The 27500-nt window shown below is 45.7% G+C and overlaps 2 protein-coding genes across 4 annotated transcripts in view; both read right to left on the bottom strand.

The window, feature by feature from the left end:
- si:ch211-250c4.3 (uncharacterized) overlaps positions 1 to 10223 on the bottom strand; it is a 28593-nt gene extending 18370 nt beyond the window's left edge. For both annotated transcript variants that reach the window (XM_015944052.3, XM_015944051.3), the window contains exons 1-2: positions 9990 to 10223; positions 2786 to 3489 (exon numbers count right to left, since the gene is read on the bottom strand). In XM_015944052.3, the coding sequence (XP_015799538.1) occupies positions 2786 to 3489; positions 9990 to 10092 (807 nt within the window). In that variant the 5' untranslated portion in view covers positions 10093 to 10223. The remainder of the gene's footprint in view (positions 1 to 2785; positions 3490 to 9989) is intronic.
- A 4189-nt stretch (positions 10224 to 14412) lies between these two features.
- ncapd3 (non-SMC condensin II complex, subunit D3) overlaps positions 14413 to 27500 on the bottom strand; it is a 34731-nt gene continuing 21643 nt past the window's right edge. For both annotated transcript variants that reach the window (XM_054749947.2, XM_054749948.2), the window contains exons 19-35: positions 27433 to 27500; positions 25831 to 25938; positions 25658 to 25766; positions 25484 to 25579; positions 25158 to 25396; positions 24404 to 24483; positions 24025 to 24162; positions 23809 to 23942; positions 23518 to 23723; positions 23319 to 23429; positions 23036 to 23182; positions 21289 to 21401; positions 21044 to 21108; positions 19826 to 19873; positions 19570 to 19632; positions 19441 to 19489; positions 14413 to 14565 (exon numbers count right to left, since the gene is read on the bottom strand). The exon at positions 27433 to 27500 is cut by the window's right edge and continues 42 nt beyond it. In XM_054749947.2, the coding sequence (XP_054605922.2) occupies positions 14496 to 14565; positions 19441 to 19489; positions 19570 to 19632; positions 19826 to 19873; positions 21044 to 21108; positions 21289 to 21401; positions 23036 to 23182; positions 23319 to 23429; positions 23518 to 23723; positions 23809 to 23942; positions 24025 to 24162; positions 24404 to 24483; positions 25158 to 25396; positions 25484 to 25579; positions 25658 to 25766; positions 25831 to 25938; positions 27433 to 27500 (1844 nt within the window). In that variant the 3' untranslated portion in view covers positions 14413 to 14495. The remainder of the gene's footprint in view (positions 14566 to 19440; positions 19490 to 19569; positions 19633 to 19825; positions 19874 to 21043; positions 21109 to 21288; positions 21402 to 23035; positions 23183 to 23318; positions 23430 to 23517; positions 23724 to 23808; positions 23943 to 24024; positions 24163 to 24403; positions 24484 to 25157; positions 25397 to 25483; positions 25580 to 25657; positions 25767 to 25830; positions 25939 to 27432) is intronic.

Below are 27500 nucleotides of genomic sequence, written 5' to 3'. Positions count from 1 at the left end.
GTCGACTTTACATATATTTCCATACACTGGCAGTGGTGTATAGTGGGAATAGATGCCTTGCAAGTCATTTTCTGGGAAAAAATCTCTGGTGCGTCTGTTTAAGGATGTAGAAGTCAGCAGGAGAAAAAATTGGCAGATTTTGGAGTCTTCATTCCTGATATCTGGACATCTCTCCTCTGATTGGCTGACAGCAACACGACTCTACCTCTGACTCTGTCTGCTCTGCAACGTTGATGTTTTATCTCCACAAATAACACAAGCCTGGAGGAGTTCTGCTGTGTGGTGGAGTTGCTAATGCTAACAGTTAGCTTCTACTAGCCGAGACGTTCTCTGCTGTTTCCTGGACGCTAAACCAACAACAGCCTTCCCCGTTGTGGGTCAGGATGGGTGAGTCCATGAATGTTAGTGACGGTGTGACGTAGATCTGTCAGGATTTTCTAATCCTAGAGTTTCACCGTCTGTTTTCTATCAGAAGCTAATGCAGGAGGTAGGTGTAGGAGACTATTTTCATGTTCAGCCTGCATGAAACACTCAGAGTGACCCGTTAGAATCTGAGATAATCATTTAAACAGGTTTTCAGTGAAGTTGGCCTTTAAGGAATTTGCTCCTGAACTGATTTAAATCCAAGAAAAACTTGTTCTAGAAGCTAGTTTGTATTTGACTGATTTCTCTGGATTTTGTGTTATAAAATCAACCTGAAGATTTTGTTTCCTCCTCCAAACCCAAATGGCCCTGACTGCCCTGACGCTGTCATCAGGCAGGTGAAAGGCAGAAGTCTGAAGATCTCCTTACATCTAATATTTTACGTGTGAATGTTCCTCCGAATGACCAGAGCAGATCCTACCCGAGTAAAACTCACAATGAGTCACAGGGTCAAGGGCCTTGAGCAGAAGCGTTCATGTCCTCGTTGTCCTGCACAAGCGCAAATGTAGCAGCAACACGGCGCTTTTTGTAACAAAAGATAAACTATTTGTTTCCAAAACAAAAACCTAGTTTTAACTTCAGTTTCTTCACGAGCGTGTCTGCATGTGGCAGACAACACCAGATGTTTACGGGTGAACCAGCTGTTTAACGCCACTGAGGGAATGGTCGCTGCCACTTCCTTGTCATGACGGCCCCTGTGAATCTCTGAATGATGAAAGACAAATCTAGATCTAAACTAAGCACAACACAGCCGTACTGGACTGATCTCTGATCTCATCAGGGCAGAGAGAGACCTTGACATGTTTTTCTCCCCAGAAGAAGCTACAATGATGTTCTGCTGAGCTGTGGTGGCCTCATGGAGGGGGCCATCGTCTAGCACACTGCTGCTAACCACTTAAACATTCTCCCTCTCCTGATAATAACTTTTTACTCTCTTTGACATTGAATGTGCTACTACTAGTTTACCCGTTTAACAATAGATTCACTAGGATAAATACAATAAAGTTTATCTCTCGCCAAATAGAATATTTACTAAAAAATCACAATGTAACCATAGAAACATTACTTGATGCGTGCGTGTGTGTGTGGTGTGTGTGTGTGTGTGTATGTGTGTGTGTGTCTGTCTTCTCCATCCCCAGTGAGTCGTGGAGGATGGCTGCTTATACTGAGCCAGGATTCTCTGGAGGTTTTTCCTGTTAAAAGGAAGTTTTCCTCTCCACTGTCGCTGCATGCTTGCTTAGTATGAGGGTTGCTGTAAAGACTCTGACACTAGTCAGTGACTCGATGCAATTTGCTGGGTTCTTCATATAGGACACGTTTTTTTTTTATTGGCTTAATGAACTGACCTGTATTGGAATGTTTACTGTGTGAAGTGCCTTGAGACGACTCTTGTCAGGATTTGGTGCTTTATAAATAAACTTGAATTGAATTGAACCTGTAAGGAGCAAACGCAGCAAAGAGAGCGGTGTCTTTTATTTAAAGGTTGTCCAATAAAAAGCTCAAAAAGGCGTTTGAAAAGTGGTAAAGTCCTTCAGTTAGAGCAGTTACAAAGCAGTAACCGACAAGTATTGTAGAAATAAAGCTCGGTCCGAGAAGGGATTGGTGCGATGAGGAATCTATAACTGGGTGGGGGGTGGACTGTGGAAGCCAGTACTCGTGTTCTAGTCTACGCTTGTTTGATGAACAATTAGCAGACATCTGTCAGGCTAAAAGGTTGCTTGAAAATGAGATAATCTGGGTGCCGACGTTACACAAATGACATTTTGAATAAAAAGATTTCAGGAGAAGAATTACAGGAAATGAATGAAAAGTGTAGCAAAGCCGGTTGTTGGGTGATGACAGCTGATATCATTTTCTACTGAGTTACAATCAGAGCGCGTTAACCACAAGTCCTGCCCAGCAACTCGATATTCAAGTACATACTCCAGTTCAGGTACTAGAGTGGTCCCTGAAAATGGCCCAGAAGATCTGTCCTTTGGGGCGGCCCACTGACGTGGAGATACGCGCATGCCACCGAAACAAAAACCAGAGCGTGAAAGTGAGTTTTCTACCTAGACTTCTAAACCGTCACAGAAGGAAGGTCATTCCAGAGCTCAGGGCCCCGAGTGTGCTCTGTCCCCCTCAGACCTCAGCCCAGACCTTGGGGCCAGAAGCAGCAGCAAGCTTCAGAACAAAGACAGGAGGGACATTTAGATGTCAAGGGACAAAAGTAGGATTTAAAACCAGGAAACCGTGCTGCCACCGTTGCTGCTGTCGCCGCCGCCGCGGCTGACTCGGTCTGCGTTTTCAAACGTCGTGATCATCGGTGTCGGATCCTTTGTCCTTAAATGTGCTCATGGATGAATGGAGACGTTCTCCTTACCTGACTGATCCTGCAGCATTCCTCCATGTAGTCCTCCAGACTGTCTCTGGTGGCGCTCCGCCTCACAGACTCCGACTTGTCATCTTCATTCATCCTCGTTGAGAATTCCTCCAGAAACTTCTCGTTCTCAGAGCGACTCCTTGCAGTCGGAGATGTAGTCTCCTCAGATTGTCCCTTTTTTTCTCCATCACCTGAAGCTCCGCTCTGGTCCAGGTTGCCGCTGAACTCGTTCCGAGTCTTCTCCGTCACATTTGGGTCGTTTTCTAAGTTGTTTGAACCTTCATCAGAGGAGTTCTGCGTGTTTATAACCAGTTTATCAGGAGAACAAGAAGGTTCAGGGTTCATGTTACAGGAATCACAAGAGGACTCTCGGCTGTGGACCACAAAGCTCTGCTCCGAGCCCGTCGGGGTGGATGGAGAATTAGCTCCACTGGGAAGTTCAACTCCAGAGTCCTCAGATTCAAACTTGAACAACCTCGGAAGCTGAGAGGATGAAAAGATGACCGACAGGTAGTCTGATCCGGACTCGGTCTGAGGCTTTTCTTGGACGTGAGGATTTGCCTCAGATGTTCTGGTGGACTCTGTCATGTCATGTTCAGAAGCTGACCCTGTGGAGATGGAGTCATTTTCACAGAAGTTGTTGAAGATCTTCATTTTGGTCAGGACCACTTCACTTTCCAGGACTGCATCCCTGCCTCCTCTTCCTGTTGGGAAGAGAATTGAGTGAGAAGAGGAGATGGCGTTCACTGAAAGAAACCGTACGACGCAAAACCCGTTGTGGGTTCTGGTTCTCTGAGCTAAGCTCTGGGCTGAAGACGGGTGGGGTGACGGAACCATTTTTAGCAGAGCATCTGTAAAACAATTAAACACCTGCTGCTGACCAAACCTGCAGCGCTCTTACTCTGAAAGGATCTGACTACGTTGTTTTTGGCTTCCAGCCCAGGAACTAGTCTGGTCCGAAAAAGTGTCTCCCATTTAGCTGAGATGCAATTCAGGAGGCAGGGCTGCCAACTTTTGAACATTTCAAAGAGTGAGACGGGGTCATGGGGTTGGGAGCGGACAATTCGCCGACTGTTTTAGAGCGCGGGGGGAGGGATTAATATTGAGACTTTTTGTGCTCTACATTTTATTTATTTATTTATTTCAACTCCGTACGGAAGAAGATTAGAGCCACTGACAAGAAAAAATAAAGAAAAGAAAGAGAATTCTTAATATTTTCTCAGAATTCTGACTTTTAATCTCAGAATTCTGACTTTTAATCTCAGAATTCTGACGTTTAATCTCAGAATTCTGACAGGGAATTCTGGGAATAAAGTCAGAATTGTTTTTCTTTTCTTTTTTTCTTTTCAGTGGTCCTAATTCTCTTCCGCACCTCTGACTTTACAGAGGGAACTGACCTTTGTTTAATATAAATTTTCTTTTTGTGAGGAAAATTCAACATCCAACTCCCCTGAACTACTTCACATTATCTATCTATCTATCTATCTATCTATCTATCTATCTATCTATCTATCTATCTGGAACGTTTCATGCTGAGACACTTTGAAATGCTAATTCAGAGGATTTTCCTCTAAACCAGAACCTGACTCAATCTGGATGAATAGAAATGATGACTTTGGGAAGTGGACCTCCCGCATGCAGATCCCAAATCGCTCCAAGGAAAACACGCACTTCTCTGAAGTGTAGATCTGATGCTTTCTTCCTCTCAAAGGGAACGCTGAAGGTGGGAATCTCACGGAGACACAACTAAACCTACAGAAAGGGGAATCTGATCAGGTTTATTTGGTGTTTATTTTATTGGGAATAATGGGAAGTTGAGAGGGAAGGAATGCGTGCTCAAACAGAGCAGATGTTGAGATGAATGAAAACACCTTCAGTTCTTTAGAGTTTCCATGTGTGACCCACTAAAGTCTGGATCAGCTCTCAAAAGCTCTGGAGCTCCATAAACTCTGTTCCTTACTCCGAGAAGAGGAATCTCGGAGTTTCTGGTTCCAGAACAGCAAACTAAAATAACAGAGAAGCACGGAAGGGAAGAGGTCACGGGAGCAGGAAAGGTACTGCTTAAAGGTAAACAGGTCTGGGTTCTGTTGAAGTCCGACTCCAGTTCTGTTAGTCAGGAGAAGCTTTCTGCGTTTGGACTCGGATGGAGGCAGGAAGTCACACAGGTGGGATCTTCTGAGCATGTTAGCTCTTGTGAAGCAGCAGTAGGTTAATTACAGGCTGAACTCCACCGTGTAATCTGTCTTCTGCTCATTGTGGGACAAACTGCCGTCAGTCCCTTCAATCGTCTCCATGAAGTCACCGCCAGCTGCTCAGGTGTTAGCCTGATCCCTCAGCAACAACATAAACAGGTATTAGATCCTGACTCAGCCTGTTTGCCGTCTACATGCCTGACTAAAAACCCAACATCACAGACCGGCTGCACCCCCTCTCCCAGCTCATCCTAAAACCAATTCTCCATCTGCTCTTCCCACCACATTCCAGCAGAGCAACAATCAGAGGTCTCAGGTTTAAATCCCACAGCTGGAGGTGAAGCTCAGGCTTCATCCAGATGTTCGCGGGCGTCGGTGAAACATTCGTGTTTTACCTGCAGCAGCAGGTAAGTGGCTCACCCGCCACGTGGTCTCCTGGATCTCCAGGAGGTCAATAGCAGGCTACGACACGCTCTGAGCCCAGTGAGCTCTGGGTGGTCAGAACTGGTCTCAGATCAGCTGGAGCTGCAGTTTTAGGAGGAGCTGACATCTGAGTCACGAACTAATCAACATATGATCCTCTTTAACTATTTTTTATTACGTTTAAAACTGTGAAAACATCCATTAAATCTTATTCAGACCTTTTGGACCTGCAGCGCTAAAGGGATTTCCTGGAGTTAACCCAGTAATCTAACTCAAACCTCCATTGGTGTCAAGATTGATGAGCTAACAGCTAGTCTGACAAAAGGGTATCGCTGTCATTTTAAATCCGTTCAATTTTCTAAACCTATCAGTTTATATTTATTCTGGATAATCTCTGGATTTAAAGCTCCTGATGCAGACCCCAGACTAAATCCTGCAGGAACTCTTTCACATGACCCTCGCTGATTTAAGGACAGCTTAGGCTAGCCGTTAGCTTATCAGCTTAAAAGCTATTTCTCCTAACAAAGGCTGCTGAAAATGACTGTCGCGATGAGGGAAGGAGGCTTGGACCCAAAAAGCAGTAACCCAGAGCTACACAGGCAGGAGTGGTTGCAAAAATAAGAACCCTGTATTTAGGAGGAGTTGCTAAAATCCAAAGGGCTGGACTCAAAGCCTTGAATACAAAACACAGAAAGCCAAAACAAAAGCTCAAACTTATGAGCAGGAACTTAAAGAACACGGGAAGAAAACCAGAACAACACTGAGCAAACAATGGACCAACAACCAGTGAGAGACAAGTCAGGGTTTTACACACATGGACTGGGCGATTAGGGAATTGTGCACAAGTGAGACTGATAAACTGAGAGGAGGAGAAGAACAGGGCAGGGCAGGAAACCAGACCTAAATGGGAAAGGAAACAAAAGGAACTAAAGGGAGATACAACCTAGATGATGTAAACATACAGAAAACTATAGAACGGTGAACTGATAAACCTGAAACCAGAAACACTCGGGGTCACATACAGGAACGTAAAGAGACCAGAACCAAAGGAAGAGGAGATCTAATACAGGGGGTCTTAATACTGAAAACGGGTGAACTACACAGGAAGTGAGTGCCTCGGGGGAACATGAGGGAAACCTGGAGGGGGCTCGGGACCAAAAGGACACATTACATGACAATGACTGAGAGGTCCAGACCTCCTTCTGCTACCAGACCTCCTGTCTTCAGGTCCTTCTTCTGCCATTAGACCTCCTCCAGCTACTGGACCTCCATCTGCTACTGGACCTCCTTCAGCTACTGGATCTCCTTCAGCTACTGGACCTCCTCCTACTGGACCTCCTCCAGCTACTGGACCTCCTTCAGCTAAAAGACCTCCTCCTGCTACTGGACTTCCTTCAGCTAAAAGACCTCCTCCTGCTACTGGACCTCCTCCAGCTACTGGACCTCCTTCAGCTACTGGACCTCCTTCAGCTAAAAGACCTCCTCCAGCTACTGGACCTCCTCCTACTGGACCTCCTCCAGCTACTGGACCTCCTTCAGCTAAAAGACCTCCTCCTGCTACTGGACCTCCTTCAGCTAAAAGACCTCCTCCTGCTACTGGACCTCCTTCAGCTAAAAGACCTCCTCCTGCTACTGGACCTCCTCCAGCTACTGGACCTCCTTCAGCTAAAAGACCTCCTCCTGCTACTAGAACTCAACAGTTCTGCTCCATCCCATCAAGCTTCAGATAAGAGAAGAGTGTGAGCAGAAGCTCCAAACTCGTCTGACTTGTGGTTGAACTTCTCATATCATAGAAAAGGGAACTGAGAAAATCCTGAGCAGAAAAGAACGTACCAGATTAATTATCAGAACCTTTCAACACCTTTTCCTCTATAAGCTGGAAGACTAAATGAAATTTTCCATCGTTATTTAGTAACTTTTCTGACTGTTTTTCTTGCTTTGATGAACATTTTGTTCCAAGCTGCCATGAGATTCCTTTGGACGTGTTTCAGTCCGAAGATAAAACTGTTTAAATATCAGCGTCAACATGAACTACTGATACCTGAGCTGTCTGCATCCTTGAAACCAAACAGAATCTAACCACCAAACACTGCTCTGAAGCATATTTTAGTTATGGCTCATGATGGAGAATTTAACTCCTTGTAGACCATCATCACACATCAAAGCCCTTCTGACCTTAAAGACCAAATTCACTCATGTTTTGTACACATCTGCAGCAGTTTCTTCGTCGTCGTCTTCCTCCGCTTATCCGGGTCCGGGTCGCGGGGGCAGCATCCCAACTAGGGAGCTCCAGACCGTCCTCTCCCTGGCCACCTCCACCAGCTCCTCCGGCAGGACCCCAAGGCGTTCCCGGACCAGATTGGAGATGTAACCTCTCCAACGTGTCCTGGGTTGACCCGGGGCCTCCTGCCGGCAGGACATGCCCGAAACACCTCCCCAGGGAGGCGTCCAGGAGGCATCCTGACCAGATGCCCAAACCACCTCAACTGACTCCTTTCGATCCGGAGGAGCAGCGGTTCTACTCCGAGTCCCTCTCGAATGTCCGAGCTCCTCACCCTATCTCTAAGGCTGAGCCCGGCCACCCTACGGAAGAAACTCATTTCGGCCGCTTGTATCCGCGATCTCGTTCTTTCGGTCATTACCCAAAGCTCATGACCATAGGTGAGGATTGAGTCGTAGATCGACCGGTAAATCGAGAGCCTGGCTTTCTGGCTCAGCTCCCTCTTCCCCACCACAGATCGGCTCAGCGTCCACATCACTGCAGACGCCGAACCAATCCGCCTGTCGCAGCAGTTTCTTGTATAAATAAACGCTTTATGGGTCAATCTCCGTGGGATTAAGCTCTGGCGCACCTGTTTCAGGAATTTGAGACGAGCAATTAAAAGCCTGGAGGAGTTCTGCTGTTTGGTGGAATTGCTAATCCTAAAGGTTAGCTTCTACTAGCCAAGATGTTCTCTGCTGTTTCCTGGATACTAAGCCAACAACAGCCTTCCCCGTCGTGAGTCCATGAAAGTTAAGTGTGACGTAGATCTGACCCCGTCGTTTCCACGTCTGTTTTCTGTCAGCGGCTAATGCAGGAAATAGAGGTAAAAGACTATTTTCACATTTAATGTAGTGAAACTCAGAAAGACGATCATATTTTTTTAAATTACGGATAAAAAAATGTTTGTCATTGACCTTTCTCTTTAAAGCCTCCAGATGGAGCATCTTCATCAGAAACCTGTCCAGTCCCGTCTACCGCCTCCTCATGAAGGGCAGCAGCCTGTTCATCTATTACTGTTCTACTGCTGCAGAATCCCACTATTAAATAAAGCTGGTTATTATTTGGGTGCTTTATTTATACTTCTCTTATGTGTTTCAGGATTTAAAGGATTAAAACTCGTGTTGGTTTTCTGCTGAGTGTCTGTTCTCCGTGGCTGTTAGCCTCTCCCTCCTGAAGCTGTGATAAAACAATGAGAAGAACTCAGGGAGAGCGTTTTCCTTACAAAGCTCCATTCTTCCCGCGTTGAGAAACACAGCAGTGTGTGTGCTGTCAGAGAGAAGCTACGCCTCTCATCAGCAACAATGAGCGGATTAACACACACACTCACACACACCAAACATCCGTGGGGTTCTCTCCTGGGCAGGTGAGGGGGCTCGTACTGTAAATAAGCTGGAGAGATATCGGAGTGAGGTTTGACTGAGGAATGTGGAGAAACCCGACGCCAGGATTAGGAAAGAGAAACGAAGCCAAGTGTCCTCAGGGTGGAGTCTGGCGGACGTTCTGCTCTGGTTTTAGGGCCTGGTGTGGAAAACTTACACCCTGACCCCTGACCCCTCACCCTTAACTCTGATGAGAAGTGTAGGAAGCCCTTGGCCAGTGGAGTTTCTCCAGATTGCCGTCCATCTGACGGGTTAAAGACCAAGATAACACTTTTCTGAGACACTGAGTGGAAATGGAGATTAAAGGGGTCAAAGGTCAGCAACAGCACAACAACATAGTGAAGAAGTGATCCTTTTCGTCCTGTGGTTATAAACATGTTTGGGTGTTTTTCCTCTGACGCAGCTCCAGGGTGAGCTCAGGGTTCCTGCCAGAAAAACAGCTTCACATCTGGATCAAGGTGATTTCAGCAGGATCTGAAGGAGCTGAGAGGACCAGACCTAAAGCTGAGGCGCGTCAGAGCTCGTCTCCTAAATGTTTTACGTTTGGATCATTTCTAGCCAGGTCTGGTTCTGTACTGGGAACACTGGGAGCTGCTAGAGTGCAGCAGCATCACTAGAACATGTTTGTTGGGGACTTTCTGCAGAGTCCCGTGTTGTTGGAGAACAAAAGCACGCCTCCTTCATGTCTGTTAACTCAGCCACATCACAGCTCTACAGCAGAACGCACATTTTTATGAGCGAAAATCAAAGAAAGAACAAAGGTTTTAAAACTAGGCTGAAGTGTGACACACACACACACACACACGCTGAGATAAATGCTTTTCAAAAGGGTCCAGATGTGGTTTGGGAAATAAGATGAGATTTGTGGGCTGAGAAACACAAGTGACCCGGTCAGTGATTATTATCATGTTATAACAACAATAATAAAACATCATAATCTGCTTTACCTCTCCTCCATGGAGCCAGGATGGAGAAGGACCTCTGCCAGCTGATGACCAGCCCAGACGTTTTCCTCTTCAAGCTCATCTTGTTAAAATAATCATTAAACATTAACAAAACTAAACAAGTTTGTAGGACAGAAGCTTCCTGAGATTTCTCCTGGTGTTTGACTTGTTCTAACGTCCAGAGAAGCAGGCGGAGGTCCTCCTGGAGCTAGCTCTGACTGGGTCATCACACCCGAGCGTGCTGGACTCCAGGAGTGTGTGTGTCTGTGTATGTGTGTGACAGTGTGTGTGTGTGACAGACTGACCCCCCCAGCTCCTCAAGAGGTGTAAAGGGGCGTGGCTTCAGCAGCAGGAGGAGTGGGAGGACAGAGAGAAGCAGGAGGATTAACCCTTTATTGGCCTCAACTAGAAAAAACAAATACTTCATTCAAAATGTTGAAAGTTTTTATTCAAACCTCAGAATGTTTAACTTAAACCTGGATTACCTTATTGTTTTAATCTGTTGATTATTTCTAACATGTCTTCCTTTCAGCATTTTAACGAAGGGTTCATTTTACTTTAATGTTTTGGGAGTTTTGGTAAATAAAGTTGGGTTAAAAACCAAAGAGTTAAAGGGGGAGGAGTTTAAGAACATGTTTTAATGCGAGGTAAAAGTCAGGACAGTAATGGAAAACTCCACAAGGGTGTGAAAATGGAACGCCTCCATATGGTTTAGTTCCTGTTCAGAGCAGAGATGTGCTGCTGTGGCCCGCCCCCCGTTAAAGGGTTAAAGCACAAATAAAACACCATCATTCCTGTCACCCTTTACCATTTATTCATACGTTCACACACTGGTGAGCTCTGACCCTTGGACCAAACATCAGAGGATGCTGTGGTCTCAGGAACCAGCAGTTTATCAGTCTTTAGTCTAATCTCAATCTGTAATCTAGAAGTCAGCATATGACCCTGCTGGCTCCAGTTCAGCTGAATTCCAGTCTGAGCTGCAGCTCCTCTTTCTGTCTCCACCCAACGAGGCCCTCTGAGAACATGTGACCTAGAACTGCAGCAGCAGGCAGGTGAACCAAAACCACCAAACCAACCCCCCCCCCCCCCCCCCCCCCACCCCACACCCACCCACCATCTGCACAGAACAGAATCCACACGAGATGTTTCTAAATATCACATGTTAACCAGAGGTCAAGTTACCCGTTCAGCAGGTCATCAAGGTCTGCAGAAGTCTGTTAATCACCTGCTGATTAAAACCAGGTGTGCCGGAGAGGACATGCAGTACGGTGGCCCTGCAGCGTCAAAGGTAATCCACATGCAGATGAGCCAGTTCTGGGACACGCAGCTGCTTCTTGTGCACCGCAGCTGAAAACAGAATTTCCCAGAAGAAACTTCCTGAAGGATTAATGAAGTTCTTCTGAATCTCAAATAAAGAGTTTTGTAACTAAACAATAACTCTGGATGTACAGATATCTGATAAAAACTGATGAAACAGAGTTTTTCTACCTAAAAGAACCACATCTGTCAAAGTTCAGCCCTGAGAAATGCTTCCATGAGCTTCCCTTCATCCTGTTGTTGGGAATTCTGGGAGTGCTTGATGAATCTTGTGTAAAAATCATGCTGAAATAAAACAACTCACCTTTCGACTGAGTTTTGACTCAAATGCAGAGAAAGCAGCTGGAACGTTCATCTCCAGGACTTCAGCTTCATGTTGATGACATCAGTCTGATCAGTTGTTTCACCTGGACGGCGAAGAAGCTGCAGGTGATTGTGGACACATTCTGGATGATGTCAGCAGCTCTCTGAAGCTCTTACAGGTAGACTTTGTCTTCATGGTTGTTGGAGAACGAGGAGCTCCTCCCCTCAGAGCCAGAGTTCACGCCACCTCAGCTCTGAAAGCAGACAGTAAAGGTGTTACTGAGGTCATCACACGGGTGTCCCACATGATGCCAAGTGTCTTTTTGGTGTGAGAGAAATGACTTTTCTAGGAGGCAAGCTGTCTGCTGATGGAATTAAGCCAGATGAAAGAAAAAATAGCAGCCATTGCAACCATGCCACGTCTGACAGACAAGAGACGTGTGCTCAGAGTCTTGGGGATGATGAACTTTGTTGGAAAATTCATACCCAACTTGTCAGTGAGGACATCTGCGCTGGGGGGGGGGGGGGGGGGGGGGTTCCTTCATGATTCTGTAGACTTCAAGTGGACAGAGAAGCATAAGAAGGAATGGAAGGATTTAAAGACCACACTGACATCTCACCCAGTACTTGCGTATTTTGATCCAACTAAAAGTCTGAAGATCTCGACAGATGCCTCGAAGGATGGACTTGGGGCTGTCTTACTTCAAGCTGATGGGGGGAGCTGGAAGCCAGTTGCTTATGCTTCTAGATCTATGTCCACGGCTGAAGTTAAATATGCACAGGTTGAGAAAGAGTGTCCTGGATTGGCATATGGACTGGAGATTTTTCACTGCTATGTTTATGGTCTGCCTGCATTTACAGTTGAGACAGATCATCGCCCTCTGGTGTCCATCATCAAGAAGAATCTAAATGAATGTCGTCACGGATTCAACGGCTTGTCATGAAATAGCAGAAGTACAACTTTGAACGCAGGCCCAAGATCCTATCATGTAAAGACTGAAGAAGGTCAGGCGCTCAGACGGAATCGTCGCCATCTGCTGAAGAGCAAAGAGACTTTTCAGGAAGGACAATGTGAGGAAGCTATAAATGCTGATGTACCCCATGTAGAGACATTAACTGATGTGTATGATGTTGATGTTTCTCCAGAACCTGCACTGAGGTCGCAGCGTACAATCAGACAGCCAGTTAGACTTAGTTATGCATAGCAATGTTCTTGTCGTTAATTATAGTTAAGCTTGTTGTTCATACCTCAGAGGAAAGGGGATGTGTTGCGGTGTTGTAGAAAGTCACTGTTTTACATGAGTGACCAGCAGAGGTCACTGTTTTTTAAAGAGCACATTAGGGCAGCACAAGGAAGAAGACCACAGAAATGTTTGTTTGAGCTGGAGGCTCAGAGACACGAAATGGTCTGCTGTGTGATTCTTCACCAACGCTTAAAGAACAAAACAACTACTATAAATATTAGTACCACTACTACTACTATTAGTAATAATATTAGAACTGCTGCTACTATTATTAGTACTACTACCACTACTATCAATATTAGTACCACTACTACTACTACTATTAGTAATAATATTAGAACTGCTGCTACTATTATTAGTACTACTACCACTACTATCAATATTAGTACGGTATTAGTACGGTGGGGCGACGGTGGCACAGGAGTTAAGTGCTCGCCCCGCAATCGGAAGGTTGCAGGTTTGAGCCCCTCTCAGTCTGTCGCTGTCGTTGTGTCCTTGGGCAAGACGCTTAACCCACGTTGCCTGCTGGTGGTGGTCAGAGGGACCGGTGGCGCGTGCTCGGCAGCCTCGCCTCTGTCAGTGCGCCCCAGGGCAGCTGTGGCTACATTGTAGCTCATCCCTACCGGTGTGTGAATGTGTGTGTGTGAATGGGTGAATGACTGTGTTGTAAAGTGCCTTGGGGGGTTCCAGGACTCTAGAAGGAGCTATATCAAATACAGGCCATTTACCATTTAGTACCACTACTACTACTATTAGTAATATTAGAACTGTTGCTACTATTATTAGTACTACTACCACTACTATCAATATTAGTACCACTACTACTATTAGTAATATTAGAACTGCCGCTACTACTATTAGTACTACTACCGCTACTATCAATATTAGTGCCACTACTACTAATAAAATAATTATATTAGAACTGCTGTTACTATTAGTACTACTACCACTACTAATAAAATAATTATATTAGAACTGCTGTTGCTATTAGTACTACTACCACTACTATCAATTATATTAGTACCACTACTACTATTAGTACCACTAGTACTATTAATACAATAATTATAGTAGAACTGCTGCTACTATTATTAGTACTACTACCACTACTATCAATATTAGTACCACTTCTACTAATAATATTAGTACCACTACTAATATTAGTACTATTATTATTAATAAAATTAGAACTGCTGCTACTATTATTAGTACCACTACTACTACCATTAGTAATAATATTAGAAATGCTGCTACTACTATTACTACTACTACCACTACTACCAATAATATTAGTACCACTACTACTATTAATAAAATAATTTTAGAACTGCTGCTACTACTATTAGTACTACTACCACTACTATCGAAAATGAGATGTTACATCTCAAGCAGTTTATCTTCCTGAAAAATGTAAGTTAATAAATGAATAAATATTAATAGTAGTACTACTACCATTATTAATATGAGACATCTGTAGATTTACCTGCAGGACAAAGAACTGATGGATTCTCCGACATCCAAACTCCAAATGTAACTTACAAAAATGACCAAATCAAACATCTTATAAATGAATTTATTGACCCAAAAACCACAAAAAACAAAACAAAGTGAAAATAATAACAAAGGAGCAGAAATCTGACGGTTAGCGTCTGGTCGGCCTTTTCTTGAGTCGGAGCGGAGACTCGACGTTCCACAGCCGTGACGCTCCAGCTCTGGAAAACAAACGCTCTGATTTAAAAACAAACAATAATAAAAATCATTTTAGAAAAGACTAAAAAAACTGGCTCCAGCGTTTATAGGAAACTTTATGCACATTTCAAAATAAGAGTCTGGAGAGAAAATAGACGAGTAACTAATTAAATATTTATGAATTTTTCTGATTATTTAAATGCAAACTCACTCGTCAGTCCTGAAACATAAACGAAAAGTTGAAATAAACAAAAGATATAAACAGAGGAGCCTTTACTGTAATTAATACAACTAAACTTATTTATGTATGGAGAGCCAAATGTCACACAATGCAAGCAATAAAAAAGTATTAAATATTTCTTGTGCATCAAAAATTTAATACACTAAAATAAGAGTAACATTTATGTTTATAGTTATGAAGAAAATATTTATTTATAAAAATCACATCTAATTGTTTTGTTTCTGTTTGGAGTGAAAGGGCGGGGCTAAGGCTGGTGACATTGGGTGTGTCCGAATCCACGGGTAGGATGCTTGTGAGGACGGGTCCTCGCTAGACCGCTAAGACCGGAACCCAGCGGCTCTGAAATCGAACAGTCTAGCCTTCACCTCTACGGTGGTCCGTAGGTCCGTCACAGCCGTGGCGGTGTTGGTACAGGATCTGCTCGGGTGCAGGATCGGCTCGGGGTCCTTCGACTGCCGATGACGTCAAAGTAGTTGATTGGCTGAACATGAAGCTTACGGAAGTTACGTTATCACATTATGATTTTGATTGGTCAGAACAAATTTGCGGTCGTAGTCTTAGCGGTTGTAGTCCTGTAGTCCAAAAATCAACACTTATTGGGGAAAATATGTTTGAATTTCTAAAGGAAATGTAAAATATAAGCAAATGATACACGGTGACCCTCAAAAGCTCTTGATGTTGATGAAATGGGGCAAAATAAAATATAAGAACTTTATTGAAAGACACCAAGCAATATTTTGAGTCAAAGAATGTATTTAGATAACAACTAAGGAAATATACAGACGAACTCCACATTAATACAGATATGGCTTCACATAGAAGAACTGTTCTATTTTTTGTCAGTCCGATGTTGGTTTTAGGCAGTTTCACATTCTTTACAAAACAAAGATAATGTGGTGTTTTATTAACAAATTACAATTATAAAGAAAACATTTAGGTGTTAACAAACAAGAATTTATTAACAAAACTGCTGATGTCTTTCCAAAACGTGTGTGTGAAAGCCGAGTAGGTTTGCAGTAATGTGACGTCATCGGCAGTCGAAGGACCCCGAGCCCATCCCGCACCCGAGCAGATCCTGTACCGACAGCGGCAGCTACATGCAAAGGAAAAATGCTAAAGCTAGCGAAAATGGAGCAGGAATATTAAGGAGCTAGAGCAGCTTCACCTCCATCAGCAGCGTTTGTTCACAACCGTTTTCAGGTAAAGTAACTTTGTTTATTCTAGAAGTTTTCAGGACTTACATGTTAACTTTAGATGGTTTCATGTATGTTTTAATCAGAGGTGGAAAGAGTACTAAAATTTCCTACTTAAGTACGAGTACCAGTACTTTGATAATTTTTTACTCAAGTACAAGTAAAAGCACTTGCCTACATTTTTACTCAAGTAAAAGTATTGTAAATAAAATGTACTCAAAGTAAAAGTTACTTAGTTACATTTTTGTTGGCGTAAAAATGGTTACATCAGTGCAAAATCACAACACCAGTTCACAACACGCTCGTGTGTGCACGCACACACACACGGACACACACACAGTTTGGAGGGATTTCTGTCAGTGAGAACAGGACGTGCACATTGATTGGACGAGGTTTTTCTAGGCTTGTATGTTTCAGTTGTGATTAAAATTATTCTTTATTCTGGAAAAAGAAAAAAGTTAATTTTTAGATGCCATCAGTATGTGAGGTATATCAATGTTCTCATGACAAAACTCTAACAAGAGACTGCGCTCTAACCTGTCACATAACAAGCTAAATGAAAGTCAACCATTTCAGATGGACCGAATGACAGCTGCTAACGTTGGCCCTGCCCTACTTTACCTCTACATTACAGTTCCTTTATCCGTGTCCATCCTAGAGCTCCTCTCTGACCTCCATGCTTATTTAGAGCAGCTGATTTTTAAAGCTAGCAGAGTTCATCCTTGGTGGTGGGTTCACTCACTCATTTAACCCTTCACCACTGAAATCAGTTTGTTCATCCCAATCCTCCTAAATAATCCTCCAATCATCCAACTGGAATCCTTAAGGGTCCCGTAACGTCCATCCTGTCAGAACAGGCCTTGGGAGCCCAGGTGTTACAAGAACTAACGGTGTCTCCTCACCAGCGTGAGCCTCCAAACTGTGAAGGTTGGTCTCCAAACATGAACTTTAAATTTATGCATTTATCTCCTCTTGTAACACTAACATGTTTTTAAAGGCTTGTATCATGATATGTTACACCTCCCAGACCAAAGATAAGATAAAACATTATCATAAACACTATTGAGACGTCATTATTTATGAAATATATGTTATTTTCCAGAGTCATTACTTCAGCCAAGATATAGGATGCATGGATTTGATGAAACCATGCTGTCTCATGCAGTCCTATATGTGTAACACACACACACACACACACACACACACACACACACACACACACACACACCCACACACACACACACACACACACACAGGAATAACTGGGACCTGCGAGACAAACTGGTTCTGGCTGATTTCTGCCTAAAATGTAATTAAAAAACAAATACCGTAAATCCTCTAATACAGGCCCGGGCCTGTATTTGACTCAAGCTCATCAAGCTCCAGGCCTTTATTGGAAGGAGGGCCAGTATTAGAGGCAGGCCTTTATTTCTATTTGAGCAAAATGAACTAATGGTTCGCTGGAGTTTTTGACAATTAAAATTGCGCCCACATTTTCTAAGTTAAACACATTTCTTTTAACAACGGTAGTTCCTGCTTCAGCCATCTCCCCCCTCCCCCTGTGCAGCGCCGCAAACTCACTGATGCGCCTGCAGCCTCTCGGAGTTCCTGCTGCTCTAAACATTAAAATAATTATTTTCTGTTCCTCACTTCTGATGACCTTCAATGGTGTCTGGTTGTTGCAACCACCAGGTACAAAAACTAACTTGTTTTTATTTGACTTTTTTTCTGTCCTGTCTGTTTATTATCTTCCTGCATCTCCTCTCAATCCTAAAGAGAAACTGCTACCTGGGTTCATATATATTCACCTCATGAGTTACCTTTGAACTGCAGTTCTAAAAGATCTACCGACCGCAAAAACAGCGGAGCGCTCGCTGTTTGGCGGCCGTATCAGTGATCAGTGCGTCGGAGGACAAGGTGATGCGTGCAGGCGCCCCGCTCCACAGCATGCAGCGAAACGCATCAGGCGCAAATAAAAGACAGAAAACATTAAAGGAAATGAACTGACATGAACGATCGCGTGTTAAATTAGTTTTTGAGGTGGCGACACCTGATTGTTACTGTGGCCGTGCTCAGGAGGCAGATCTACCGACCGCGAAAACAGCGGAGCGCTCCCTGCTTGGAGGCCGCATCAGTGATCTGTGCGTCGGAGGACAGGGTGAAGCGCCCCGCTCCACAGCAGCGATACACATCAGGCGCAAATAAAAGACAGAAAACATTAAAGGAAATGAACCGACATGAACGATCGCGTGTCAGTACCTACGGTCTGGCACAGCGCGTTGCCCCCCCCCCCCCCCCCCCCGAGCGCAGGAGCTTGTCACCTGCTGACAGCAGGCTGCTGTCTTTTCCGAGGGCTGCATCTTGCCGGTCATTATCACGTGACAGCGACTAGTCGACGACAAGCATAAAAAGTCACTATAGTGAAGTTGACTAGTTCATACAACCCCTACTGCTGCTCCCCAGAGTGTTCTGCAGCATAATCAGCACGTTCTCTTTGAACTTGATAGTGTAATGACCTGGCTGGGGTTGTAAGCCAGGTGCATTCTGGGTATTGTGTTATATGTGTTTCCTATCGTTCTGCTAGTTCCTATGTGTTGATTTGCGTGTTGTGTGAGTGTTATGTAAGCCACAGGGAAGGTGATGTGTGTTCTGTGGAGCGGGTTGAATTAGCATGGTTAACTGACACCGTGACTCTGTGTGGTAGGAGCGTGATAGAGGATCGTGTCTGTAGCGTTACAAAGCGTTGAAGAAAAAGCCCAATAAAGGTCTGTGTGAACCTCTATTGCCTCCTGCTGGTTGATTTGGGGACTATAACCCTGCCGCTGAGACGCTCGTACTTGCTTGTTACCACGTTCCACCAGGCCACAATAAGAGACCGGCCATTATTTACCTCCGCTGACTCCGACACCGGCCAAAATTGGAGACCCGGCCTTTAATTGAATACCGGCCTGTATTGGAGGATTTACGGTATACAAACAAAAAATATCTATAAACTGAACCGCTTTAAGCTTTTTAGGTTTCTACGGCTAGTTTTTAACAAACTTACGTTTAAAACTTCGTAGCTCTCCCCATTTTGTCTTCCTGTTGAAAATCCACAGCCGGCGTGCAAAGCATGCTGGGATAGCCTTGTTCTGTGAGGCGACAACAGACCCGTCCTCGAAATGTGGGCGGAGCGAGGACGCGTTTGAGGACGCGAGAATGAGTATTCTTAGAATTCCGACAGTACTCGACGCTGCGCTTTGACGTCATCGACCTCAAAATGCTCTTTTACAAGCATCCTTCCCGTGGATTCGGACACACCCATTGATTGATCTGTTCTTGTCCAACATGGCGTCTTCCTTAATGGAGGATTCCTGACCAGTTAGTGAGAGGTGATTTAAACCAGACAGAGAAAAGTGTGTGTGTGTGTGTGTGTGTGTGTGCGTGTGTGTGCGTGTGTGTGCGTGTGTGTGGGTTCCACTGACCGCGGCTCCTCTGAGCTTACATCAAGAACCTCGCGGCTCCCCGCAGCAACTGTGGAGACAAACGTTTCTGGTTAGAACCGGTGAGCTGATGATGTCACCACAGAGACTCGTGATGGTTAGAGCTCGTACTCGACGCCGGGTCACTCAGGATGGTGCTGAGGCCTTCGTTAAACGTCAGAGTCAGCCTGGTTCCTGCATCAGAGGAGAAAAATGTTTATTCAGTCGGATGTGTTCCTGAACTTCTTCTAATCCTTCTGCTAATATTTAAACTGAAGTCTGAGGAACCCGTTCAGAGATTAAAGCTGTTCTAGAGTTTTCCAGGAAAACATTAATATGAACCCTAGTGATGGGGGGTTTATATTAGGAGGGGTGTGTGGACTCCTACCATCAGGGGTGCTGAAGGCTCGGTTGTTTATGGCTCTTGTAGTCATGCCTGAAAATGAAAGCAGACCTGTGAAAATACAACCATTCATCCATTCATCCACACATCCCCATTAGGACACAGGTTTTGTCACCGGGCTGAACAGCTGCGTGAGAAGATATCCACACCTGGTTCACAGAAACTTTGATGGGATTTTAAACACCTGCAGATGCATTGAACTGCATTTAGAAACACATGAATAACGACCCTTAAGCCTAATTTATGCTTCATCAGCGGGGGTGCAGCACTCTGACAGACATGCCCAGTTTTAAACATGACAAATGAACAGAGAACACAAGCCTGGGATTGGTCAGCATGCCGCCTTATCCAACAACACCCCCCACCCCCCAGTGCTGACGCCGTCTAGCAGCAGACACGGAGCAGATGCAAGGAGAAGTTTACACCAGGGCCGGTATCCGGCACATTTTAGGTTGAACCCTGCTTCTCCCTGAGCGGAAGTGCTGCGCCCCCTGCTGTCCTGGTGGGGAATTGCTCCCCAGTCAGGAAACAAAGTGTTGGGAGCCTCGTCTGCTCCAGATGCCGTGAGCTTCTCGTTACTTCCAAACTTTAGAGCGGGGGTGGGAGCACGTTTGAGTTGTTTCTCTGCTTTAACACACCTGATTCTAATCAATCCAAGTTTATTTATAAAGCGCCAAATCACGACCAGTCGTCTCAAGGACCGTCACACAGGCCAGGTCATTAAGCCAATCAGTAAAAAGTTTCCTAAATAAGGAACTTAGCAGGTCGCATCGAGTCACTGACTAGTGTCGGTGGCTTTACAGCAATCCTCATACTAAGCAAGCATGCAGCGACAGAGGAGAGGAAAACTCCCTTTTAACAGGAAGAAACCTCCAGAGGACAAACAGGTGAATAACAGGCTTCTGGAGAGCTTTATGAGCAGGTGAGCAGACGATTCAACCATTAAAGCAGGTGTCTTGGAGTAGAGAAACAACTAAAACATGCTGGATACGAGTCCTCCAGGAACAGGATTGGCCACACCTGCTTTGGACGGACGATGGTTGAACTGATCATGTTAGAGATGACCTCGTTTCTTATCCAACAGTCCTGGTTTGCCTCAGCAGCAACGGGATGGTGACCACACCACCCAGCCTCTCCTTCCCCCCCCCCGCCTCCACCTCCAGCTGTTAATCAGGACAAGCTCCACCCTAAATGATGTCCTACCTGTTCCATCCAGAGCCACGGACTTGGACGGGACTGGTTTTTCTGGTCCTGACGGGGGCACGTGACTAATGAAACACAAACGCATGAGTTAGGATCGTTTCAACTTTTCCTTTAGAGCCGTCTAAACATAACTAACTAACTCAGCTCTGATGGGCTCTTACTGACAAAAGCATTAAAGATCATTAATAGATCAGCTGAAGTGATAAACAGATACTTCTGGTTCTGTCAAGAGAAGGAGACCCTACCAATCGCTCCGCGTCTTCCTGGTGCTCGTGGAGTTCAGACGCTTCTGCTGCGGCGTGGCAAACCTGAACGGCTCGAGAGGTCTCGGCCTGCTGGGGGGGGACTGAGCTGAACCCTGAGGAGAAACACCAACATCTTCAGCAGCAGCTGAGGTCCAGACATGTCCTAACCAGGCTGTAAATCAAGTGCTACATAAGGAATCATCTCATACCTGCATGTAGTCTCAGAACAACTACGTTGAGCCGTCGGGCTTTATTCCACTAAAACATATTTAGACATCTACTGAATAAATTAGCATAACTTACTATCTGAATACAATGGTAGAACATAACATTAAGACTGGAAATATTAAACTTAAAGAATAAAGTGTAATAAATGAATAAATGTGTTCACTACTAATAGAAATAGGAAGCATAAGCCACACCCATCGCCTTCGCGACCATCGGTTTATGAGCCGATAAAAGTTACAACAGCCGTGGGCCAGGTGCACAGCTAGCAGCCTGACCCTGAACACCAACAACACCAAAGACGAAGGAGTCTGAGCCGATAAAAGTTAGATTCTGATCCCGTTTGCTACGCGCCGTGATGTCCGTGAATTTACAAAACACATTTTGATGTTGGGAAAGCGCCTGTTTTCAACTGGCAGCCAAACCTTTATTAGGTTTTCTGCGAAAAGACGTTTAGGACTACAAATGTTCATCTCACCAAATTTACATCATCAAACCAGACACGGAGAAGAAAATGGTCCTGAGTTTAGCTAGCTTCTCCCCCTCCTTCCAGGATGACAGGAGGTAGAAAACCACCTTAAATCTGGTTATGAGGTCATTAGCAGCTACGCCGGGGGAGAGGAGACGCTGCTGTGACGTCAGATATGACACATCTGATCCGTAGTCGTTTTATTTACCAGTTTTTTAAGCTAATAAATTATCTGACAATCAAAACACACACCATTATTTTAGGGATGCACGATCAGGTTTTTTGCTGCCGATCACCGATACCGATCACGTGGATTGGCCAGAAATTTTCTACAACCTTATAATGAGTTCTACAAACTACATAATCTGGGAATAAAGGAAATGTAACCTAATCTAAAATGGTCTGATCGGTCTGCTTTGATCTATTTTGAAAACTCCGATCAAAACCGATAGGGGCGCTATCGGCCGACTGGGATCAAATGCCGATCCATCGGTGCATCTCTACATTATTTATTATTTAAGCTGAAGTGTGTGAGATTCAGGGCGTAAGGCAAAGCAGATTAGAACATAACGTGTATAGCCCCGTCCAGGGACCCATGAGCCGACCGGAGGGGGAGGAGCCTTAGGCCGCCTAAATGACAGCTGACTTTATGCATTTAAAATGGCCGGTATTTTTATAGCACCTTCTTAGGGCTCTACAACCCCCCAAGGCTTCACAGCACAATCAGTCAACCACCCATTCACTTTGGTGATGAGCTACGATGTAGCCACAGCTGCCCTGGGGCGCACTGACAGAGGCGAGGCTGCTGAAAACCGGCGCCACCGGTCCCTCCGACCACCACCAGCAGGCAAGGCGGGTTAAGTGTCTTGCCCAAGGACACAACAGCAGCATTCTCTGGTCAGAGCCAGGATCAAACCTGCAACCTTCTGATTACTGGACAACCCGCTCAACCTCCTGAGCTGCTGCTGTCCATTATTAATCTAGACTTTTACCTCTGATGGTTCTTCTGTTTCTAACCCTGACATCAGTGGTTCTGGGTGCCCCAACACTCACCGGACTGTCCGCCGCCAGGCTGCACCCGTCCATCAGTTGCTGCATCAATCTCTCGTTTTCCGTCTTCAGAGCAAACTCCACTTCAGCCACCAGCTGCTCGTCTCCCAGTAACTCCTTCACCTCTGTATGGTTGTCCTTCATCAACACCTGGTGGAACATCAGACAAGCACACAAAGGCTTCAGACCCGCTGCAGGTGAAGGCACGTTCAGCAACCACAGAACATCTTCTCAGGAAGGTCAGCTGAGATCAGGCTCTGCACATCTTTACAGCCGACTGGCTCACCTTAAGGTAATCCATGAGGTCTCGGAGGACAGGAGACCTCTTCTGCTCCAGCAGGCTCTTCAGACTAATGATTAAAGGAGCTGTGTTCATCATGAAGGCCTTCTTGTGGACCTGTGCATGGAACAGGAGGCTGCTTGGTTCGACGTGATCAGGACTTTGAAATTACCAATGTTTGCCACATCAGTGAAGGTGAGCTCACCTGGGACACTACCTTCCTCTGTGCAGCCTGCATGACGGCCTTGGCCATGGTGGCTGGGCTCTCCTCCTCCGCATCTTCTCCTGCTTCTCCTTCAGGAGATGAAATCATCTGCAGCTTCATCTCCTTCAGACTCAAGACCTGGAACGTCTCAGACAAAATTTCTGCTCCGTCTGCATCCAGAGGCAGCTCCTCGTCTGCAAAGCATGCTGGGAAGAAAATACAACGCATGTATAGGAGCTCCTCAGACGGATGAAGCTCAGGGCCAGGGGTCTGGGGTCATGTGTGTTTTACCCAGAACGGTCAGGTTGATCTTGTTGGTGATGTTGAAGCGTTGTGCGTCGGTGAGGTTCTCCAACAGGAAGCGGTAGATCCGAAAGCGTTTGTCGTGGTGCTTAGCTCCCTTCAGCGAGAACCAAATCTTTTCTCTGTCATTAAAAAGGCAACAAACATTTCAGTTGGCCAGGAGAAGCTTTCACCTCCTCAGCGAGGTCGGAAACAACATCTAACCTCTCCGTCTGAGGGAACTTGTTGTAGGACTTGTGTTTGCCGTAGGAGTTGAAGTGAAATATGCACTCGATGAAGTGCTGGCTGAACATTTCCGGGTTCTTCTTCAGCAGCCGGTGGAGCAGGCAGTACTCACACAGGCTGGAGGAGAGAAAACAGGAGTTACTCCAAGAATCCCTCACTCCTGAACACCAGCCTGACGTTTTTACATTCAGCTCCCGCCACGTTCCACAAGTTCCTCGGACTCATCCATGATGAGTCCAACGTGTCGTTGACAGATCCAACACTCCCAGGACCAGACTGATGCGTCATGCATGTTTTCTTTTATTTAAACAGAACCACAGACCTCGAGCCCGACAGGTATTTAAACGCAGTAACTCACCTGGCAATGGTGGGAACCGGGTCAACCAGCGCCACCACAAAACGGAAGAAGAGCGATCCCTTCCATTTCACGTATTCCTCCTAAAAACATGAAATCTACAATCAGAACACATTCATCCTAAAAGGCTCCAAGAAGATAAAAGTTCAGGTTAAATCAAGATAATAATAAAAAAATAAAACAGGCAGAAATACAATAAAAGTTAACAGGAACAAAACCTGGAGTTCATTTGGTAGAGAAACTGGTAATACTAGTATTTAGTAGTACTTAGTACTTCCTACACTAGCAGGAAGGACTTCCCGTGGCGTTAAGACGGGTTTTTGCAGCGTTTCAGTTGAATTTTTATTATTAATAAAACATTTAGTGAATTATTCTTAAAAACTTTCAGGCTGGTTTGGTTCGTTTCTGGTTTCTGAAAGCGGATTCTTCACCCGGAGGTTGTTGTTTGTTGTTTATGTTTATTTGTTTAGCAGACGCTTTTATCCAAAGCTACTTACAATGTATAACCTATAGGGCATGTTGTGATCTGTGGGGGAAACGGGAGTACCCGGAGGAAACCCACGCGTGCATGGGGAGAACACGCAACTCCACGCAGAAAGGCCGCGGCCGAGTTTCGAACCTGCAACCTTCGTGCTGCGAGGCACCAGCGCTAACCACTGCGCCACCATGCAGCCCGGAGGTCCTGGAGAACGTTGGAGAACCCAAACCCTGATCAGACGTGGCCTCTGACATCAGATGAGGCTAGAAGACCGCCCACCTGGAGCAGGTTGGTAAGCATGATGAGCGTCTGCTCCCTGATGACGGAGTTGTCGTCTCGCAGACACGCGGAGATGTTTGGGATGTAGTGAACCGCCATGTTGGTGCATCGAATGCACAGATCACACATCACCATCACGATGTTGTTGCGTACAGAAACATCGGTACCGACCTCCAGCTCCCTAGCCAACACCGGCAGGTACTTTGGGATCAGGTCTTCATGCTGCAGACACAGCTTACCTGAAGAAGATCCAGACCCACAGAAGTGGGGGTCAGATGAAACAACAGCGGTTGGGTTCGAAAGCGAAAGGTGACAGGTGAGTTTACCCAGAGCGAGGACTCCGTGGGCTTTGACTCTGGTGGGCATGGAGTTCTGTTTGAACTGAGACAGAGGAAGTGATGCTGGCAGCTCCTCCTGGTATTCTGCTCATTACCAACAGAGAGACAAGGGTTAGGGGTCAGACGGAGGCCAAGGGGCGGTGCCGAGAGGATCTCTGGTACCTGCAGGTTTAACAGGAATCAGCAGAGACTCCACCAGCAGGATGGTCTTCTTGCTAACCTTTGCAGGACAGTGGAGCGACGCCACACCCAGAGTGTGGAGGTGCTTAATCTGAAACAGAAGGCCGTCAGCTCAGACGCTCACAGCTAGAAGCAGGTCAGGCATCACGTCTCACCATCAGGTTCTCGTTCAGGTTCTCATCTCCATGTTCACGGAGGATGATGCTGGTTAGGTAAGCCTCGCAGGTCGACAACAGCTCCCCACAGTGGTGATTCAGGAAGTCCTGGAGGAGAGAAAACACTCCAGCGTGAAGAGGAGGCAAAGGAAAGGTCAGCGGGAGTGTTTCCAGCCTGATACCAAACAGCACTGTGACTACCACCTCGCCTTTACGGGGAGACTGACGAATGACCAGCCTGAAGACACCTGAGGTGCTTCAAGGGGACACACCATTGTTTTAGTCCAGGCCGGGTTGATTTAATGCAGTTATTCAGACTGAAGATGCAAGAATCTGAGCTCGTTTTTCAACACTCAACCAAACCTTTTCAGATTTAAAATCTAGTAAAAGCAACAGTTTACTGCAAGCCAGACTAAATAAATGTATTATTTAGTCTGGCAATGAATGCTCCATTGACGGTTCTCGGTTGTGGGGCGGGTTCTACCGTTGTCTTTCAAATGATCTCCGCATTCCACTGGACAATGAATGTGACATACTCTTGTTTCACTCTGCTGCATCATCCCACCCACCAGGCATATAGAGAGCCCTGATTGGCCCACAACGTGGCTAAAGCTCTGTGATTTGTTCACTAAGCAGATAGAGCACTGATTGGCCCACCATTATGGAACAATCACAGCTCTTTATGTGTTTGAAACCCCTCTAGAGAGCTGTGATTGGCTAGCCAGAGTCCTGGTAGGAGCTGCGGAGGTTCCAATGGAGCATGCCTAGACTTGCAAAGCAAGAATTTGGTCTAGTTCACTAGGCTAAAGCCGGGCGTACACTGTGCGACTTTTTCACTCGCAGCGTTCAGCTTCAGCTCAAACTGTACGACTTCCTCGCAGAGCAGATCTCACGAGTCGTGTGCTCACACTGCACGACCCAGTTCTCGCATGCGACCTGACTGCTCACACTGTACGTCTGGTAGCAACACGTCGGCCCTAAAAATGTGCTAAAAATAGCAGTTTTTACTCAACACGTCAGACTTTTTTGTCTTGCCTGTTGTCCTTCGGGAGTGCTGCAGGAGGACACACAGGGATTTATGGGGGTTGGATGAGGAAAACGAAATAAAGAAAGTGAATCTGTGTTTTGTGATCAGTTTAATTTGACATGAACACGACAAACACGCTTTCTTGACAATCTTTGTGAGTAAAAAAAAAAACGTGTAGAAACAAAAACGAACAGCGTGTGTTATTAGGGAAATAGCGAGCGACCGGCGTTGATGCAGGATTGCGCGCGCATGCGCCGTGAGCGGTTCTGATACTTTTTTGGATCGTAGCTGCTCGCAGCGCCGCTTCAACAGTGCGATACCCTCACGAGGGACGAGCGAAATATTAAACACACCAGAAGTCCCTGCGACCTCACGACTGCTGATCGGCGGCTGGTCACGTGGTGTTAATCGCCTCTCGTAACCCCCTGTACACTACACGACCGCTCGGCGCAAAACTCGCCCCGATGTCGTGGCTTCTCGCACGACTGGAAAATCGGCTCAAAAAAGTGAAAAAGTCGCACAGTGTACGCCCGGCTTAACAGTTTACAGCATCTGTAGTGGACAAGATTTCCAACCTGAGTTTGTTCCACATCCTGCCTGGAGCCAAAATGATACAGCGTCTCCAAGGCAGCACTGATCACCT

The sequence above is a fragment of the Nothobranchius furzeri genome, chromosome 12 (assembly GCF_043380555.1).
Source record: "Nothobranchius furzeri strain GRZ-AD chromosome 12, NfurGRZ-RIMD1, whole genome shotgun sequence".
Taxonomy (NCBI): Eukaryota; Metazoa; Chordata; class Actinopteri; order Cyprinodontiformes; family Nothobranchiidae; genus Nothobranchius; species Nothobranchius furzeri.
Note: the sequence above shows the minus strand (reverse complement) of the source record. Positions and strands in the feature narration are given on the sequence as shown.